The 21440-nt window shown below is 44.6% G+C and overlaps 1 protein-coding gene across 4 annotated transcripts in view; it reads left to right on the top strand.

The window, feature by feature from the left end:
• The window catches only part of MCC (MCC regulator of Wnt signaling pathway), a 347649-nt gene that overhangs the window by 294769 nt on the left and 31440 nt on the right, over window positions 1-21440 (top strand). For all 4 annotated transcript variants that reach the window (XM_074952966.1, XM_074952965.1, XM_074952967.1 and 1 more), the window contains 6 exons: window positions 624-770; window positions 1120-1209; window positions 1786-1934; window positions 5628-5768; window positions 8500-8600; window positions 11799-11982. In XM_074952966.1, the coding sequence (XP_074809067.1) occupies window positions 624-770; window positions 1120-1209; window positions 1786-1934; window positions 5628-5768; window positions 8500-8600; window positions 11799-11982 (812 nt within the window). The remainder of the gene's footprint in view (window positions 1-623; window positions 771-1119; window positions 1210-1785; window positions 1935-5627; window positions 5769-8499; window positions 8601-11798; window positions 11983-21440) is intronic.

Genomic DNA, 21440 nt, shown 5'->3' with positions numbered 1-21440 from the left:
ATGTGTGGTTATTGAGAGCTTCAGCAAACTATTGGTTGGGTGCTTTTTTTAGAAGTTCCCATTCTTGACATTACTCACTCCGTGGTGCTCTATTTAATTGTAGTTTTCAAAGTATTAATAAATTATTTACATTTCAATTACTTTGGCCTTTTAATGCAGTGAAGTCATCCTGAGATATTTATGCATGAGAAGTATTTCATCAGTTTTAGAGCCTCTCTCTTCAGCCATTGAAGACTCTAGCAGTCGGATCTTTGTCTACTTACCACGTTCTTTACACTTGCGAATTTTAGTCCAAAGCATTATTTTAACTTCATTCCAAAGAAGGAGATTCTTATATATATAATATTGTTGCATTCAAGGGATTACATAAAACAAGCAGGAACTAAGAATTGTTCTGTAGCAGCAGATTTGTGTATTTCCACACTGAACAGGTTAGAAGGGGCTGGCAGTAGGGGAGAGTTCTGAATCAATGCCCATGCCTCCACAGTGAAAGCCTTACAATAATCAGAACTTCCCTGGTCTTGTCAGTCAGAAATCATCAATTGGATGCCAGAGAAGGGAGAAAGAGCTAGCTAATTATCTAAACAATAAAAGTGAAAAAAGACTGTTACATTTGATTTTAGGTTCGGGAACTACAGACACGTTTACAGAGCATCCAGGCAACAGGTCCATCCAGCCCAGGTCGTCTCACTTCCGCAAACCGACCCGTAAACCCCAGTACTGGAGAGCTGAGCACGAGCAGTAGTAGCAATGACATTCCCATTGCCAAGGTGAGCTGTTGTGTGCTGCCGTGATGCCTCTCATTATCTGGAAGAAGCAGACTTCATTGTGCACAGCTGCTGTGCAGGCATGCGATTAACTGGGAAGTATCATCTAGAATCCCAGGGGTGTTTTCAAGGGCCCTAAGCGAACCCATGAACTCAAGCTGCAGGAAGAGATAAAGTGCTAATAATTTTAAGTCTCTCTTAGTCACAACACAGATGCCAGCTTTCATTTATCAACTTAACATGGGATTTCCAAGCACGCTGAATGTGTAAACGACGATGCATTTTGCATAGTTGTGGAGAACATGGGGCGTGGGATGCCGGTCTGTAACTTGTGTAGCTTTGTGGCTTTTAGATTGCTGAACGAGTGAAGCTCTCAAAGACAAGGTCAGAGTCTTCATCGTCTGACCGACCTGTCCTAGGATCAGAAATCAGCAGCATAGGGGTGAGTGCTAATAATAAATCAAAATAATAAACTGCGCACACAGCTCATCCTAACATGAGTATTTGCAGAAAGAGCCCGGGGTGACTGTTATGTTGTTAAAAACAAAAACAGTATCTTACGGAAAATATTTTACAGGAGAGAGAGAATAAATGAATGCGCATGTGTAACCTCCAGTTTTACATTAATGTAGTCCATGCAGTTGCCATAAATTAGTGACCAAGGACCAAATCCTTGAAACCCTTCCTCATCTGAGTAATCATCTTGACTGCAGGGGACAATAAATATGAGTGAGGATTACTCACATAAATAAAGGTTATGCAGCTGCACCCCAAGTTAGACATCTCTAGAAGAGTAGTATATCAAATTCTGCTTTGATAACACCAATGTAAATTCAGCAGAACACCATTGCTACTCCTGACTTACACTTGTGTAACTGAGAGCAGTATTTGGCCCTTTTGCTCAGCTTTCTTGAAAGTATAGATGCTCTCCAGAGAGCCTGAGTATTGCTTTTAAATCTACAGTATTTTTAAAAACTAGCCATCAACTCACAGAAGGTTTATTAACCACCCTGTGCAGGTGTCTAGCAGTGTGGCTGAGCACTTGGCCCATTCTCTCCAAGACTGCTCCAACATCCAGGAAATCTTTCAGACACTCTATTCACATGGATCTGCTATCTCTGAAAGCAAAATCCGAGAGTTTGAAGTGGAAACAGAGAGGTTAAATAGGTAAGATGGAAAGTTAGATGCACTTGTTGTATTTTGCCTACTATTTGTTTTGTTAAATTGATTGTATTTTCATTATTGCCTGTCGCATATTTCATATGTTTATGCTTGACTCCCAGTTCGTCTCTGGCAGTTCCAAATAAATGTGAAACTTGGATAATGAAGAGGTGATCTTAACATACATTAATAGTTCTTTCTACCAATATGATCATTCGAACATGTATGCTAAGGCCTGTAGTGGATTTGAATCTCTCTCTGTCCTATATAGTAAATAAATCATTTATTTCTCATGTCTCTTCCATGTCCAAAATTCTAAACTGTGGTGTGTTCCCCATATCCCTGAAGCATGGAGCAGAGCAGTAGATGTCGCATTTTTTTCTAAAATATACAAACGCTATTACTTAGGACTTGCATGCCTACTCCACCATTCTAGAAACAGGGTATTTTATTTTCTGCTGGGGTACCTGAATAATCAAATTTTTCAGAATCAAATTGTCTCAGTGAATGTGCTCATTTTAGCTGAGGTGGAGAATGGAGACTCAAAGAGCTGGGCTTGTTTAGCCTAACCAAACAAAGGCTGAGGGGAGATATGATTGCTCTCTATAAATACATCAGAGGGATAAATACCAGGGAGGGAGAGGAGTCATTTAAGTTAAGTGCCAATGTGGGCACAAGAACAAATAGATATAAACTGGCCATCAGGAAGTTTAGACTTGAAATTAGGCAAAGGTTTCTAACCATCAGAGGAGTGAAGTTCTGTAACAACCTTCCAAGGGGAGCAATGGGGGCAAAAAAACCTGACTAGTTTCAAGACAGCTTGACAAGTTTGTGGAGGGGATGGTAGGATGAGACTGCCTACGATGGCTTGTGGCTCATTGGCAACAGCCAGTAGCAAAAATCCCCAATGGCTGGTGATAGGACACTAAATGGGGAGGGCTCTGAGTTACTACAGAGAATTCTTTCCCAGGGATCTGCCTGGTGGGTCTTGCCCACATGTGCAGGGTCTAACTGATCACAATATTTGGGGTCGGGAAGGAATTTCCCCCCAGGTCAGCTTTGCAGAGATCCTGGGGGTTTTCCGCCTTCTTCTGCAGCATGGGGCACAGGTCATTTGCAGGTTTAAACTAGTGTAAATGGTGAATTCTCTGTAACTTGAAGTCTTTAAACCAAAAATTGAGGACTTCAGTAACTCACCAGAGGTTAGGGGTCTATTACAGGAGCGGGTGTATGACATTCTGTGGCCTGCGATCTGCAACGAGGTCAGACTAGATGGTCATGATGGTCCCTTCTGACCTTAAAGTCTATGAGTCTAACAGTATTGCTGGTATCACTGGACCTTGTACTGTATTCGCTCTTCCATAGCCAAGGCCCCATGTCTTATTAATTACATGAGCTCAAAATTATAAATAAAAAATCCCAGAATTATGTGGCACTGCACTCCCCCTTACTGCTTTTCCCAGCTCTCGTCCAGTCTAGTATGCTTTTTATTTGTATATTTTGATATGAATTAATTTTATGAAAATGCTCCCCCTTCTTTTCAGTGAGCTACAGAATTTTGTATTGACAACACAAACATTGGAGAAGTTGTCAAGCAAGTAAGCTGGAGCTTTTGACAGCGGGATAGGGAACCACTGGGACTTTGGGCAACCTGAAACACTCAGGGGTTTATTCTGGCTACTGAGGAAGGGATGCACTCACTTTTTTCCTCCCCCATTTACAAGTGATGAGGGGGTGACTTCAAATTTTTGAGAGGTGTGATTGGTGTTGATTTCCTTATTCCCTACCTGAGTAAACCTTTACACAGTTAGCTGTACCTGCTGCTACATTCAGCAATGATGGATAAGTACAGCAGCTTGATGTCTCTGCCAAAATGATAGGCAGTGAGGTAGTCAACAATGTTGACGTTTAACGTATTAGGGCTTATTTATGTGAACACATACTTGGCAACAAGCTGTGATGGAAATCTACTTCACACTAGCCTGCCCTGCACTAACTGTCCATGTGGCCTTGTTGGTGCACACTAAAAGTTCTGAATAGTGCGCTTTGAAGCAGGGTAGATCAATCCACACTATGGAACTTTTGTTCTTCAAGTGCTTGCTCAAGCCCATTCCACATTAGGCATGCACCGTTGCTGGAGATTTTACCCTCAGTGGTATCTGTCAGGCTGGCTGTAGTGCCCTCTGGTGCTGTGCGCTTATGTGCCAGTGTAAGGGGTGAGGCCAGCCACGCACCCTCTCAGTTCCTTCTTACCATCTGTGACTGTTGCTAAAAGTCTCCTCTTGCTTTGGCAAGATGCCTATCCATGCTTTTTTCTTCTGTATCATAGTTTAGTCTGTAGTTTAGTTATAGTGTATATATTGTAAATAGGGTTAGTGTAAATAATACCACCTCCCCTTATTGTTAAGGGGATTCCTTCGCCACCGTGGCCGGCCACAAGATGACTTTTGGGCCCATCAAGAGCTCTTAAAGGGGATAGCAGCTAACCTGGGGCTAGCGATTGAGGAGTTTAAGGAATCATCCCACAGTCTCATTGACATTCTGGCAGCAGCAGCAGTTCCATCTAAGGTGGCCTTTCCCATTAATGAGGTCCTAATGGGTCTGGTCAAATGCCTATGGCAGACCCCATCTTCTCTGCCCCCCCATTTTGAAAAGGGCGGAGAACGAGCCTTACTGGGGAGATATGACTACAGTTTGTGGGACTCCTTGGCCAAATTTAAGGACTGTAGGCAGGAATTCTCAGCCCTCTTAGAAGAGGGGAAGAATGTTGCCAGAGCCTCTCTCCAGGCGGCATTAGATGCCACAGACATGGTGGTGAGGACAATGGCTTCTGCCATCACCATGAGGCGATACTCTTGGCTTCAGTCCTTGGGACTCCCTCACTATTTTTGGAGCAGATGAACACAAGACTGCACACCCTGAAGGACTCAAGGGTACTACTCAGGTCCCTGAACCTCAGTGCTCTGTTTACTTCTAGGAAGCACTTCTGGTCCCAACAGCCACCATGCTTCTTGACTCAGCCTCCGAGACAAGAACCATATAAAAGAAAAGGGAGAGGTTACTAGCACCGCAAACCACTTCCATCCACCTCAACCTCCCAGCTGGCATCTCATAGGTACTCTGGTGGACCCAAGCAGGACTTTTGACGGTGTACCCCAGGGCGCTATACAAGTTCCTGCTTCAGATCTTGTCTCCCGTTTATTTTTGGACCGTCTGTCCCAATTCAGCCCAGCATGATCCTGTATAATGTCGGACCGCTGGTTGCTAAATACAGTGGCAGTCAGCAATACCCTAGAGTTTTATGCATTGCCCATGCCCCAAAGAACTTACAAGTTGATTTAAGACAAGACCAAAAGGTAGGAAGGCAAGACAGAGGGAGTATAAGGATAGTAGTAATAAGACCACACTGTTACGTAGACTTGCTGCAATGAGAAAGCAACAGAGAATTCAAAAAGGGATGTTTTGTTCTTTGGTTGGTTCTTCAGTTGTTTTTTTAGTGGTGGGGGATTGGCCAAGATCTAAGTAAACATCCTCCCATGTTCCTGTCACAGTACATGAAACCGATGGATTTAACTGTAGTACTTTAAAATGCTGCCAGCCAAATGTTCTTTGACATTCTAAACTGGGATCATTTTGGTGTTTTCAAGACAAATAGACTTCTGACCGTTTGAGGGTTAAACATTATTTCCTTCTCTACAGCCGTATTGAGCACTTAAAATCCCAGAATGACTTGTTGACAATAACGTTGGAGGAGTGCAAGAGCAATGCTGAGAGGATGAGCATGCTGGTTGGGAAATATGAGTCCAATGCCACAGCACTCAGACTTGCACTGCAGTACAGGTATGTAAATATGTGGCCTGGGAATTTGAGCCTGAAAAGTGAGGGGACAAGACTTGCTACAGAACTTTAGGAGATAAAGCTGCTGCTCTGCAATAGAACCTCCTGCTTCCGTTCCATTCTGGTGTGAGTAAAGATGCACTGGTTAGATACTTTCATGAGGCAGCTACCTTTAGTTATTGTCTGATACGTAACTCAACTGTAGTCAGAGGCATTTCATCAGGGATTAATTTAGCTCTGTCACACTAAATAGCTTTACCTCTTCTTTTTGTTAATACAGAATGAAACTTAGGGAAGATTTGTTTAGTTTTTCTCCCTCCTTCTTGTATGTGCATGAAACAACCGTTGCAGGTTTTACTGACGAAAATAAAGAAAAAAGTGATGATGATCATAATAAGCAACTTGGGATGTTAATATGATAGACGTTGCTGGGAATATTTTTCCAATATTTCTTCAGCAAGAAGAAATAAATCAGTGTCTGAGAAATGTTAAGGCTGTATCTTGCTCTATTTGAAGTGTGTTGGGTGCTCGCAGGCCAGTGTCCTCATCACATAGACAGCCATGATCATTAGCCATCCCACCAAGAGGTTAAGGATTCACTAGGTAAAATGACTGAACTCCCCTCTCACAGTCTAGCAGTTATCCCTCCAGGTGAAGGTTGGGGCACGCTGGAGAAGCATTGTGAAGAAGCTTGTGCTGGAGTTGTCTGTGCGTTAGCTGTCTGTTGGATAAATAAGAGACTTCAGTTTCTCCTACGGTCAGTCTAGCGTCTTTCACAAGCTTGGTGGTATAAAGAAAGAACCCACAACTCCCATTGACTTGTGTGATTTAAGTTGTCTCCTGTAGGAAAGGAACTGTGAGGAACTGTCCCAAAAACTATATTTGCTTTATAATATTTGTAAAAAATTGTCTCTCTAGAACATTCTTTCGACCATGACTAATTTGGAGCAAACACTTGTGGCATTAGGGCAAATCCTGTTCATTTTGAAGGAAGTTGACCGTGAATAAATTTTAGCTATATTATTTACATATTAAATAAAGCAGAAATGAGTGGTTCCCAGGTGCGTTCAGTAGTAATCTCTTTGCAGTGGGGAAAATGGGCTTAAGGAAAGTCTTACTACTTGGACAGGGGATTAATTTTTAACATAGGATCAGAAAAACATAAGTATTTTGGTAAGGTTTTTGAACAATATGGAAAATTGAAAAGGCAACTTCACAAGAAATAGCCTCCATTGTTAGTCAGATTACTGTCTTGAATCATCCACACTTCTGAAGAAAGATAAGCTCAACTCTCACTGGTCATTCCAACTCTCGTATTTCCTATTGTTCAATAAGTTAGGGCCAGCCTGGGGACAACATTCACAGGTTGCATAAGGGGAGGCTTGTTGCCCATTGGTGGGAGAAACCACATTATCTGAGATGTGGAAGACCCAAGTTCAGATCTCTCTGGACCAGTGGTTTGACCCCAGGGCTTCCCTCTTGCAGCTGAGTGCCTGAACCGCCAGGCCGTAGGCCAGAGGTGGACAAACTACGGCACGTGGGCCACATCCGGCCTGGCCCTGAGCTCCTGGGCCAAGAGGCGAGCCCCTGGCTCCTCCCCCGCAGCCTCAGCGTGCCGCGCCACTGGCGCAGTGCTCTGGACAGGGGGCTGCGAGCTCCTGGGGCAGTGCAGCTGCAGAGCCGTGGCCAGCCCCAGTGCTCTGGGCAGCGTGGCTGTAGCGCCTCCAGCCACCGGTGCTCCAGGCAGCGCAGTAAGGTGGCGGGGGAGTTGGGGGGGATGGTCAGGGGGCTGGGGTGTGGATAGGGGTTGGGGCAGTCAGAGGGCAGGAAACAGGGGGGTTGGATGGGGCAGGGGTCCCGGGAGGGCAGTCAGGAAGGGGGGGGGGTTGGATGGGGCGGTGGGGGGTCCAGGGGTGGTCAGGGGACAGGGAGCAGGGGGTGGTGGATGGGGTAGGAGTCCGGGGGGGGGGGGGCTGTCAGGGGGACAAGGGGGGTTGGATGGAGCAGGAGTCCTGGGGGGGGCTGTCACGGGGTGAGAAGCAGGGGGGTCGGATAGGAGGTGGGGGCCAGGCCATGCCTGGGTGTTTGGGGAGACACAGCCTCCCCTAACCGGCCCTCCATACAATTTTGGAAACCCGATATGACCCTCAGGCCAAAAAGTTTGCCCATCCCTGCCATAGGCTATTCTGGGATGGGTCCCTCTTAAGCTCTCCTACTGAAGCTTTTCTATTTCCTGGAAATAGTCAGTCATTGGAGCAGAACTTGAACTTGGGCCTTCCCCCACTCAGATGAGTGCTGTAATCACTGGGTTATAGGAGGGTATTCTGGGGTGGGTCTTTTCTGTTTCTCCTGTTGACACTGGTCCATTTTGTGTAAAATACTTGAATAGTCAGTGGGCCAGAGAAGGACAGAATGAGTCTCTAAGGGAAGACCCAAGTTCAAGTGTGAAATGTTTAATTTGACGCAAAACAGGCTTTTTGTCAACTTCTTTTATTCACAGAGTATTTCCAAAAAGTTCAGATTTGGCCTGACTTGAACCAAGTTTTCTTCTGATTTTCAGAACTGCCATTGAATCAAAAAATCAATTACTGACACAGCCGTAGTCCTGTAATGTCCCTGCTATCATACAAGTAGAAGGGAATAGCCTAGTTCTTCCACCACCGCTTATCTAGTGTTGATCGCTTAATTTGATTATCCTGTCTAAGTTTCAGATATTGTGTTTGTTTTATTTCAGTGAACAATGCATAGAAGCATACGAGCTGCTGCTGGCTTTGGCTGAAAGTGAACAGAGTCTCATTCTTGGTCAATTCAGAGCTGCAGGCGTCGGATCTGTCGGTAAGATCTCAATGAGTCACTCTCTAAGTCCCATTCTGCACTTCAGTTAACATTTATCAGTTTACAGGGGCTGGTTGCAACAGTGAATCATCTCCTGACAGTTTGCTACCCACCAGTCAAGTATGTGGTTATTTTCATGTTTTCAACTGAATAAATAAAATGTTTGACACACACAAAAATTAGGACCGGAACTGAAACAAAATATTACAAGCAAGTTAAAATAAACCATATATGGTATTACAGGAGATGCATCTCCTGGACTTGTGGGATTACTTTTGTTGGGCAATAACCATATACCCAGCACAGTGATTAAACTGATACCTCCAAGCACCCAAGCATGCACTTCACATACTGAATGCAGTGGTTTGGGTTACATAATTTGCACTTGCAATTACCACAGTTGTGTACATAGCCACAGTATTTGCCCACAAAAATTGTGTTTTATAAAAATCTGGTCTTAGATCTGGACATGCAAATATACCATAATGCAGATAAAATACCACATGCAGTCTTTACCTCTAAGCTCCCATGGTACTCTTGTATTTTAACATCTTCATACTCATGTTTTACTGCCTGGACTGAGGTTTCGGCCTCTGTTTTTTGTGGTGTTCTATTTCATTTTGTTACTCAGCAGCACACACTGACACTAGTTAACACTGCTATTGAAAGTGTTCTTTGGGGGATGGTGCTTTCCTAATAACAGAGTCAGCCCGTTTATTAGTCCATTTTCAACATGGTACATGTGAGTTCCATTCACACAAAAGTCCTATTTATTGACAGAAAATGTATGTTTTCACTGTGAAACTAACTCTTAGTTTTACAGAGGCTCATTCCTCTTACTGATGGGAGGGAGTGGTAGTAGTAATCTTGGACTGTGCTTTGGGGGGAGGGGAGGGAGAAAGTATATGAAATGTTCAGAGACAGAAAAATAGCTTTCCATACTGTGTTGAGACCTAGACACAGCCTTTAGATGGTAATTTATAGCACCAGCTTCTCAAGAACCACTGAAATGTAAACTGAAAGCTTTTAAGGACCAAACGACCAGCTGGTTTCAGAGCCACAAGACGGATGAGTTCAACCTCTTGTTTCTGCAGGCTAGATGCAGTGATCCACAGTTACTATGCTGTTTCCAGGCAGTTTATTTTGCATCTCTCCTAGTGGTTTGCGCAAGTCTTTGTGTAGGTGTGTTTCTCCTTGCAGAGTATGTCATGCAGGAAAGGTCATAGCAGATTTTTTTTATTATTATTATTTTCCCTCTTTCTCTAGACTCTAGCCCTTCCTTTTTGTAGTCTGGTATTGAATTTGTACTGCTGTTTCTTTATAAAAGGGCATTAGGAGCAAATGTGCATTAAGCCTTAGATTTTGCTAGTTAGATACATGGCCAAGAAGTAAATCCAGAAAGGAAAGTATTAGTTTTCTTCTCCATTTGAGGTTATAAAAGAGAGGGTGTAACCTACATTTATATAGGTGTCTGCTGTCAACTTTTTTTTTTTTAATAGTAGCATTACCACTCACACCCTGTAGTGGAGACTGTGCCTGCATTTCCATCATAAATCTTGTTTTTCAGGAGGTTATAGCTTGGCTGTGAAACTTTACTTCACTGAGAAATTTAGTCAGAAGAGTCTTGGCCTGACAAGTTATTGTTTTGCATTAGTTTAAAGTAAAAATTAGTTTAGTTTATATTTAAAGTTAGACACAGAATAATCTCTCCCCCCCCCCAACCCTGAGAGCCGTCTCACTATATCAGGGAAATATACATTTTCCAAATTCACACAGATCCCAGAATCTGTCTTTATTAATGATTTGTCTAGCACCACAAATCTGGTTGTGATTGTTTGCTAGTTAAAGTAATAAATGTGGTGCCAAATCCTAATACCTTACTTAGTCCCTTGCAGGTAAAGCTACCATTGGCTTCCATGGGAAACTTGCCTGAGACCTGACCAATTAAAGTCTGAGTAAGCATTTCAGGATTTGGCCTGTGAATAGAAATGTAGAATAAGACACTGAAATCATATTTACCCAGTTCTGGATTTTCTCTACATCCTGTTATTTGAGAGAATGATCATGAAAGTCTCTGGTGTCAACCACCAGAAAACCCAGAACAGGGATGAAAGGGTTGGGATAATATTATGTTGTTTAAGTTTTGTATGTGATTATTTTATTGAATGTGTGTATAGTGTTAAAGTTCTGATAGACTGGGAGAAAAGCCAGGAAGTACAGTGTGAAATCTTGCATTACTCTTCCTGCAACTTCCATAACCAGTAGATTGATTGATTGAATGAAGGATGTTGAACAACTCACCACTTTGAATTTCCTGGCATTTTCTGCTTTTTTCTTTTTATTATTTATTTTTTGATGTTACATTAGAACCAAGACCCCAACTCAGATTGAGGCACTGTTAGTGCTAGACACGGTACAAACACATAGTAAGAGACAGGTCCTGCCTTGAAGACCTTACAGTCTAAATAGACAGGAGAGACAAAAAGGGTAGAAGGGGAAGCTGGGGCATAAAGAGGTCAAGCAACTTGCCTGAAGTCCCCAGGCAGGTCCGTGGTAGAGTTGGGAATGGAACATGGGTCTCCCAGCTCCTGGTCCAGTGCTCTTTCCACTAGAATATGCTGCCTTTCGCTGCCCTTCATACTGCCTGGTGTATCCTTATTGCTGGTAACACAGATAATTTTCCTGTCTGTGGCTATGAAGATCAGTGAGGATTTACAACACCACCCCTACATGGAAAATACAAGGGAGTTGTTGCTGCATCTTCTCAAGGAGATGAGCCCAACCAGCCCACTCCTGTTGGCTGGTACTCTCACTTCCACAATTTTAATGCTGTCTTAAGGGCGTCCCCTTTGAAGGGTTAATATTCAAGGGCATGTGGCTTATTTAGCAAGCATAAAATGTGGATGTACAATGCTTGGCTCAAATGAGGATAAAGCACAGTCTTGCACAGAGCAAACTGTCTCTTTCTTGTCCTGTCTGATGACAGCATTGTATGTGTTTATCTCTAGCACAAAACACATGAATACATGTCATAGCTTTGCTCTTTTTCTCTGTATTAGTCTCACTTAGATCACAAATTGCTAGCTAGGTGTTAATGTCATAGCATTAAGTGAAAATATCTTTAGGAGTCTGTATTCTTGTATTAATTTTTATTATGCTCTTCGAAGCTCTGACACTGATTGTTTGCTTGCAAACTAGGGGACCAAACAGGTGATGAGAACATTACCCAGATGCTCAAGAGAGCTCACGACTGCAGGAAGACAGCTGAGAATGCAGCAAAAGCCCTGCTGATGAAGTTAGACGGCAGCTGCGGGGGAGCCTATGCGATCACTGGCTGTAGTGTACAGCCCTGGGAGAGCCTGTCATCCAACAGCCACACCAGGTAACTGCAACTCATCAAAGCTATTAATTCCTGGGCCTTTGGTTTCAGACCTGAGTAGATTATGTTGTATTCCATTTATTCAACTATCCATCCTCATGTCAGTCTGCTGGGTTCTTTTTGTTTTTATTTTTTTAAATCACTACCATGCTTCAGTGAGCTTATTCTCAGACTTGGAGCAAACTCCATCCAAGAAGCGTTTTGTATAGATTTGTTGCAAGCGGGTGATTCTGATCTTTGATCTCTTTCATAAAGGGCAAAACCATAACGTTTCTTTTACTTCAGTGATTCTGTTTCCCTCTCTCTCTCTCTCTTCCCCTCCTTCCCATCTCATTGAAACTTGAAGCATGTACTTCTTGTTCACCGCTATTGTATTAGGGCACCACAGGTTTCCAGGGAACTGGAAACCAAAAAAGTACTCCCGTCAAGGAAGGTTTTCATAAGCTTTTGGAGTGCTCAAGAATTGTTGTTTTTAAATGTCACGGCTATAACCATTTCACTTCTCACAGAAACAGAATAAGTTTCTGCCACCAGTTATAATAATTTTTCATAACTCCACTAGCCCAAAAAACCTCCCTTTAGCAGTTGACACTGTAGACAAATACTGACTGGTGGACAAATTTTTTGCAGGTTAGAGTGGATTTTTCCAGAAGGGAAAATCAGGATATTGGGATTTTTTTAGACCTTTAAAATAATAAAACTTAAATGAACTATTATTACAAAAATTATCTAGTTCAAATATTTCTGGGGAGCAGCTACTTCTTCAGTACATCTATATATAATGTGTATACTTTGTGTCTTTGTGGCATCTTAGAGACTAACAAATTTATTTGGGCATAAGCTTTCGTGGGCTATAACCCACTTCATCAGATGCATGGAGTGAAAAATACAGTAGGCAGGTATAAATATACAGCACATGAAAAGATGGGAGTTGCCTTGCCAAGTGGGGGGGTCAGTGCTAACGAGGCCAATTCAGTCAGGGTGGATGTGGCCCATTCCCAACATTTGACAAGAAGGGGTGAGTATCAACAGAGGGAAAATTACTTTTTGTAACATACTGTCATTTCTGGTGCTGCCCACGCCAGCCAGTGAGGTGCCCCCTTCGAGGGGTAAACCCGCCCTGTGACCCTTCCAGAGGTCTCCATCAGTGCAGCACCGCTCCCCGTCACAGGGGGTGCCCCACCAGCGTTTGCCTGAACAGCACCACCAGCCGGATGCAGGTTGGCTTCTCTGCCAGAGTTCCCGGCGTTGGTTCCTGGACTCTAGGCAGCGTTCCTTGGAGTCCCGGCATCAATCGCTGGCGGTCTGGCGCAGGCCTGCAGAGGCACGTCCCCAGAGCCTCAGTGCCAGGAGCACCCAAGTCAGTCTCCCAGTCCTCATCACCGCTCCGGGGCGTCGAGGCACCGGTTCCTGGAGCCCCATCACCAGTCTCCAGATCACTGGTACAGATCACTGCAAGCACATCGACGGTCTCCAAGATGCTGATCCTCTTGCTCCTGGTCTATGAAGTGGCACCATTCTCAAAGCGTGAGGTGTTGATCTCCAGGGTACCGTTCCGATCTGCCAAAGGCCACCACCAATCACAGGAGTTGTGGCACTGAGAGCCACCATCCTGGTACAGGTCCACAGTGGAGGTCTGCAGAGAGAGCCAACGGGAACGGGGTAGACAGGAGGCCTCAGTACCGTCCTGGTCCCCCAGACAAGTCTCTCCCTCCTCGGGCTCTGATAGCGAGGAGGAAGTATATAGAGCCCAAGGAGGAAGATCTGCCTGCAGACCAAGGTCACGCACTGGGGACATCAGCATTCCCCTCTGGGTCACCAGTGGCTGCATGGCCCCAGGGCCAGTGGCCGGCCCCTTGACAACTATGGAACCCCTGGGGGTTTCCCCATCTGCTACAGGGGCATCGGCTGGTCTCGGGGGCATCCAAAAGACAGTTGGTGACAGTCTCCCGCCCGCCCCCTGAGCCAGACGCGGAGTCAGAGCAAGCTCCCCAGGGACAGCTGGCCATGGCCGCGGCAGAAGCAGTGGAGTTGACACAACCAGCTGTACCTGCCTCCTCTTCATCTTCATCCAATGAGGCGACAGCGGGATTTTCTCAAGCGGTCGCTCAGGATGATGCAGGGGCCCACCAGGAGCTTCTGAAGAGGGTGGCATCGAACTTGGGGCTGGAAGCTGAGGAGCTGGCAGAGCCCTTAGGCTCCCTGTTCAATTAAATGCAGCAGCCCCCTCCAAGGTGGCGTTGCCATGCACGAGGGAGTGGTGAAACTAATCAAGGCCCTGTGGCAGACACCCTCCTCCCTGCCCCCCATCTCCAGGCAGGCGGAAAGAAAATACTACGTCCCCGCTAAGGGTTTTGAATATCTACATATCCACCCCGCCCCAAGCTCACTGGTTCTGTCAGCAGCCAATGAGTGCGATAGACAGGGCCAACTGGGATAGATGCCTAAGAATAAGGAGGCAAAGACATAGTTATATAAATGACACAGACACTGAGATCAGCTCTGGGAAGACTCAGCTTTAGGGACTTGCCCCAGCACTCAGGTGTCCACCTCCCTTGGAGTGCAGAACCAAAGGTATGGTATGAAATCCACCTCCTCCCTCAACGTGGAGGAAGGTATGTACAGCCTCTTCCCCCCTGATCTCCAAGCCGCCGTACACAGTTTTTCATAAAGACAAGGTCCAGCTCCGCCCACACCCCGTGTTCCTCCCGAAGGTGGTCTCCGCCTACCACATGGGTCAGGATATTTTTCTACCGGTCCTCTGCCCGAAGCCTCACGCATCCAGTGAGGAGCGCCGTCTCCACACGCTCGATGTGCGGCGAGCTCTGGCTTTCTACCGCGAGCGGACCAAGCCATTCAGAAAGTCCTCCCAACTATTCATTCCCTCGGCTGAGTGCGCGAGGGGCCAGCCAATTTCCACTCAGCGGCTTTCCAATTGGATCACTTTGTTATGCACTGGCGGGTGTCCCCCCACCACCCATTGTGAGGGCACACTTGACTCGGGCGCAGGTCTCTTTGGCTGCCTTCGTGGCCCACATCCCCATCCAGGACATTTGTAGGGCCGCCACGTGATCTTCGGTTCACACGTTCACCTCGCACTATGCGATCATCCCCCAAACCAGGGATGACGCTGGGTTCGGCAGGGCTGTCCTCCGTCCTGGAAACTTGTGAACTCCTACCCACCTCCAACAGATATAGCTTGGAATCACCTATTGTGGAATACACATGGGCAATCACTTGAAGAAGAAAAGACAGTTACTTTTTCTGTAACTGGTGTTCTTAGAGATGTGTTGCTCATGTCTATTCCACATCCCACCCTCCTTCCCCTCCGTCAGAGTTGTCTGGCAAGAAGGAACTGAGGGTGGGGGGAGCGTGCAGCTGCCCTTATACCACGCCAGGCAGGCGCCACTCTAGGGGTCATGGGGGGGCGCTCCCCCGTACGGGTACTGCTAGGGGAAAAACTTCCAGCACCTGGGCACGTGGGAAGCACGCGCACCTATTGTGGAATAGACATGAGCAACACATCTCGAAGAACATCAGTTACGGAAAAGGTAACTGTCTTTTATCCCCTTTTTCTCGACAGAGAATCTGAGGCAAACAGAAGTTACTGCAGTGGCCCAAGGGCAGCAAGTCAGGAGCAGTCAGAATAGGGCTTAGAAAACTCAGGACATTTTGACTCCATATTCCACCACACCACTCTGCATTTCCTTTTTTAAATCCACGTATAAATACTTTTGAAATTTCAAGAGGGACCATGTAACATTTGCCCAGCTAAGTACAAAATCTCCTATTTTCCCCATTGTTTTCATCCAGAGGACAAAGGCGTTTAGATGATGTAACTCAGACTTATCTGTAATGTGGCCCACATCTCAATAGAGAGAGACTCTCATGAGCACCCCCTGCTGTTCACAATCACATAACATCCTTGTGGCAACTACGTTTGCTTAGACAGTAATGTTAGTAAAATAGGTATGTATTTGTAACTGTCTTTAATTTTACATTTTGTCCTTTATGAAGAAAACAGATACTCACTCTCCTTTTGTTTTTCATTTCGTTACAATCACACCTGTCCATTTTCATCCTCTCTCTTTCCTGCTGCCTCTCTGCATATGCTTTTGTGCTCCCTTTTTCATTTCACCTTGCATATGCATACCTGCTCCTCCTCTCCAGTTGCACACAGCTCCCTGCCACTTGGCTCCCTTCTTTTGGCTTCATCCTTCCGTGCTGCCCTGGACTTGCTGCTCTATGGTTCTTTCATGCTGGAGGCTGGCAGCAGCCCTGGCCCCACCCACTGGTGGTTGCAATCACTGAAGGTGGATTCCGTCTCCTCTCTGTTGTGACAGTAACCCCTAGCAGAGGCAGCAAGGCTGACTCCTTATTTCCAGCTGCTTTTGTAGGCTTTTTCTTGGTCATGGAAGTACCTGAGGGCCTGTAGAAGCAGGTGGAAACAAGGAGGGGAGCCAGTTCCATAAGACCAGCAAGTGCTCTGTGGACCACAATTTGGAAACAGTTCATATTAATGGACAGATTCCTCCCTTGATTGCACTTAACCTCTGAAATGAAAATTTTTTTATATTATATATGACTACAAGATAATCTTAATACACAAGCCTGATCTTTGCAAACAAAAGTAGTAATAATGAAGATCCTTTGAGTTAAAGTGCTGGGCAGGTTTTTTTCTTTAAATGGGGAAGGGGAAAAACCCCTTTTTGGCTAAGACTTTGTGATAAAGTGAATAATTCTCACTGCAGTTTGAAACCCCACAAAACGGGTTTATAATGGAAGTGCTGAACTTTGGCATCACAAATGAGATGCTGAATGTCAAGTCACTGAACACATTACCGAGAATACAAGCACAGGCAACTGCTGGTGACAAAGCAGGGTTAAAGATTGTAAAAGGGAGCATCTGAGATGAAATGAAAAACCAGCATAGAGGTTGTTACCAGCGAAGTGAATAAAGTAATAGCTAGCATCTCAATTTATTTGGTTGGCAGCAACCCAACTATATTGCCAATTCATTTTTGAAAATAAAAATAGCTTTGTGGAAGTCCTAATTGTTTTAATGGACAGAGGAGCATTCATCTCCAAGAAGGTCCAGCTGATAGCACCTGTAAAAAGAATGAAACGAGAGAGAGAGATGGAGATTGCTGCTGTTACAATGACTAAGGATGCTGTTTTGTATTCATTGCACTACTAGTAACCCCAGCCTTCCACCAAGATGCAGGAGGGACAGTCCGTCCCATCACATGCAAAGGAAATACATTTCTACAACATGTTTTTACCACTAACCATCTGAACTTACCCAAACCTACGGCTAAATCCTCCTCTCAGAACTACCCCAGGGATTTCGGATAAGTAGCTGAAATAAAGGATTATGTTGGCCGCAATGTGGAAGTGTTGATATGGAAACCTGTTAATGCTTCCAAATACCAAAGCATGTGGTATGCTCTCAGTACCAGACTTCATCATTGGAGCAAATAGGTTTCCAAAGGAGGGAGGTGGTTTGCCAAAGTATTGAGATAATAGCCCAATATACTGTTAATTCAAATTCTGCTGGTCTGAGTGAAGGCTAGTTAATCTGAAAGGTTATCCCTGCCATACAGTTTTGTGCTTTCTCTGATGTGGAGCCACTCTGACCTGGAAGATGGGTAGACAGATGTACGTGACCTAACAAATATTCCTTAAAGTAAAAGTTCAAATGCAGACACTACCATTCAAGAATGTTACATGGATTTGGGACATTCCATGTAATTGTAATTCTATAAACCCTTAACCAACAGTTATTACGGATAGAAATTCATACTGTATAAGGGATGCTGTATCCTTTTCACCCAGACAAGGTTTCTTGAATGAAAAGAGAGGATGTACTCAACAGCATCAGTAAACGGAGAAATATTTTCTATATGCAGTGTGTTTATGTATATGCACATGTAGCATGTGTGTATTTGTACCCGTGAGTGTAGGACACCGCTTAAGGTTACACCATGCTATCTAGGATCCACTGTATAGAAAATATATATACAAATTAATTGAGCATCATTTAGGAATCTTGCAGATGTCAATGATGAACCGAGCAGGTAGAATGTTTCTTTCAGCTCTTTATGAACACAGTGAGGGGAATGTGCAGAAGGAAATCATTTTTCCAAGACGTTTGATGGAGCTGTATAATTTTTTCCCTATGTGCATGCTAGAGAAATAAGAGAGACATCATGCATCTGTTTTTGTTTTTTTTCTGGTTGTGACATGCTGCCTGTTCAGTTCATCCCCTAACCTCATTTGCGTTACCCTGATTGCCATCAGAAAGCATAGCAGTCTGCCAAATTCAGCACTACACGGTATCTAGCCAGGGGTGTTTCCCCCACAGATGCAGCAGGGCTGGCCTGAGGATTTTGGGGAGAGCCATCAAAGTGAGTTTGAAGGAGCCCCATGTGGCATCACAACCCCGGATCACATATGCATCATGGCATTGTTTCAGTGCTTAGTCATGCAGCCCTGCACACAGGACTACTTCTCCACAATTCAGGAAATGGGGGTGGGGATTGCGGGGCTGTCTCTGCCTCTCGAATAGGGGAATAGGCTATGTACCCCTTTCCTCTGCTGGCCATATTACCTCCTCTCTTCTCTCACACTGGGTGGGGGGATTCTGGCACCAAAGTTAGGGGACAAGGGGCAGTTCTCCTTTTCTTCTGTCCTCTTTGTACTGGCAGCTCCTCCATTAATTCCTCACCTTGTAACCAGAGGCCTCACTAGCACTTCTGCAGAGGAGCCAGCTCAGCTGCAGGCAGTCAGCCAGGACTGAGCTAATAACCCAAGTTGCTGTTACCTTCCACAGCTGTGGATTGGTCTCCAAAAAATGGAGACCTGCAGCTGTGGACCTGAAAGGTCAGTCCTGTGCAGCTGTGGCTGGTACTGTGAATACCTGGGGAGCTTTAGGAATAGTCCTCATAGCAGATGTAGAGGCCAGTGCTCAGTTTTCATTGTGAGAGCTGTCTTTCCAGCAAAGAGGGCAAGGAGCATATTTTCTCTGTAAACGAAAGCTAAGGTTAACGTTGACTTAAACTCTGAGAATGTGCAGGCTGTGTAGACCCTAAATACTGTCCCTGAGTATTAGTCTCTGAGTGTGTGTAGTCCAGGAAGGCTGGAGAACTTTTTATTTTGGAACCTGAAGAGATCTACAACACCACTTGATATAGAATTGAATAGTAATTTATTGTATTGCCTGATTTTCACATCATATCTACCTCACCGAGGGCCTAGTGAGGCCTAGTTAAATAAGGTTTATAAAGAGCTTTGAGATCCTCCGATGAAAAGCAAAGTATTATGGAGAACTCATTAAAACCTCAATGTATTTTTACCCATGATAGGCTAGCTGGGTTCTGATTTACTGCAGATGGGAATTAGTGGGGGGAAAAGTGGTTTTCGCTTCTAGTAAACACGGCGCCTGTTATCCCTAAGAGAGAGAAGAAATCATTTGAAATTAGCAGAAAGCTGTAGTAAAGCCATGTAATGTGATATTTCATGAGGGGGGAAGACTTAAGGAAGTCTTTGTAGCCCTGCCAATTCTCTGTTTCCTCTCAGGCTGCCCTGGGGTTGGAATTCTCTGAAAGATCCACTGGCAATTATCTGATGCAACTTAAAATCAACACTGCTTGAGCACAAGCACAATTGAGAGGAAGGAGAGAAAACCAACCTGTTTTTCCCCCCTCTTCTTTCTGCAGTGCATAAGTATGTAAGCAAAGTGTATTTCCATTACACATTAGCCTGGCTCCAGCAGGAGTCCACAGACAGGGTGGGTTTTTTTCCTCCTCAAAAAAATGCTGAAAAATAATGCAACCCAATACAGAATGTGATTTATTCCCCTGCTGATAACTGAGATCATCCAGCATTCCAGACAGGCACAGTTAATGGATGACTTAACCCTCACCCAGCAGCTGATTACAGGTTCTCAGGAGACAGCAGGCAGCTTTGTCTATGTAAGGTTGTAGAAATTGCAGTGCTGTTTCTTTTCCTTTTAGTGTTTTTGCAAGTATATTCAGCAGTGGAATGTTAAGGAACTAAAGCAGCATTGCAATTAACCTCCATAAATCTCTTCTCCCTAGAACACTGGAATGCACATAGATAGAGATGGGGCATTGAGGCTCTCGCGCTTATCTAGAAATTGTTTTCCCTGCTTAAAAGCTCTTCATTATGTGATATGTATGGAGCGAGCTAAAATTGTGTGGCAGTTTTTCTTTTGAAACTACCTTTGGAAAAGGAATGCGACAATAAAGTCAGATGATGGTGTTCTATTAGAAGTCCTGTAAAACATGACAAGATACCTCCAAGTTGAGGGATTTGGATGTCTTGTGGAAGTTAGCACTGGAGTAGCTGGTCACTATTTCAAATCCAGCCCCAGGTTAATAGTGATTAAAAGACAGCACCATGACAGCAGCTGGACTTTGTGAAGCAACCTCAGGCTGTTTCTTACAGGTGTCCATCAAAAAATCATCATAATAATTGGCACTGGCATCAGCAGACGGGGCATGGAATCTGAACTAACTTTTCAAACCCAGAGATTGTTATTCCTATTCAAGGTGTGAGGCAGCATGCAGAAGTTTTCTATAGATAAAGGATTTTAGTTGTTATTGCTCTCAGCATGGCATATTTAACAAGCACTTAATTGTTTCTTGATTAAAAAAAAAAGTTTCGTGTCAAAAGCAGTTATGCCAGCAAAACTAATTATCTGGCTTTGCAGTGAAGAAATAATTGACTCAGTATTGTGATGACATTTTTTATTCTGTTTGAAGAACTATATGTTTTTTCTTTTCTGTATTTTAAAGTTGCAGAGGGGTGTGTGTGTGTGTTTCTTTTGCATATTGCAACACTTGGTCCAGGCTCAAGTGAAAAATTCAATGTTTGATATGTACTCCCAAGTTAATATTTTCTATAGTACTACACTAGTTATATAACAATATTAATACACACTGGATCCTGATAGCCATTCTTGCCTTCCTTCAGTTGCTCATTATATTCAAAAGCATGGTATGGTCTTCGGCCATGTCTCCGGAGGGACAAAAACACACCAGCACACCGTGCTCTCAAGCTCTTCATCAACGTGCAAGGGGGTGCATGCCCCAACCCTGCCTGGCACCCCCTGCAAAGCCATTCATGGATTCGTAGGATTGAGCCAGATATGGTAACTTCATTATACCGATGCCATCAACCATGGTTAAGGCTAAGATTATGTCATTAGAAGTCATGGATTCCATGACTTCCAGAGACCTCTGTGACATTTTCTGCTTCAGACCCGGGGCAGGAGGGCTGGAGCTGTCACCTGGCCGGGGGGTCCTTGAACTCCGAGCCACCGCAGGCTTTGGAGGAGACCTCAGAGCTTTCAGTCACCACAGCGGTGGGTGCTGGACCCCCTCCTACCCTCCCACAGCCAGGCTTGGGTTCTCATCCCTCCATCAGCCCCATTTTGT

The sequence above is a fragment of the Natator depressus genome, chromosome 5, assembly GCF_965152275.1.
Source record: "Natator depressus isolate rNatDep1 chromosome 5, rNatDep2.hap1, whole genome shotgun sequence".
NCBI classification, from domain to species: domain Eukaryota; kingdom Metazoa; phylum Chordata; order Testudines; family Cheloniidae; genus Natator; species Natator depressus.
Note: the sequence above shows the minus strand (reverse complement) of the source record. Positions and strands in the feature narration are given on the sequence as shown.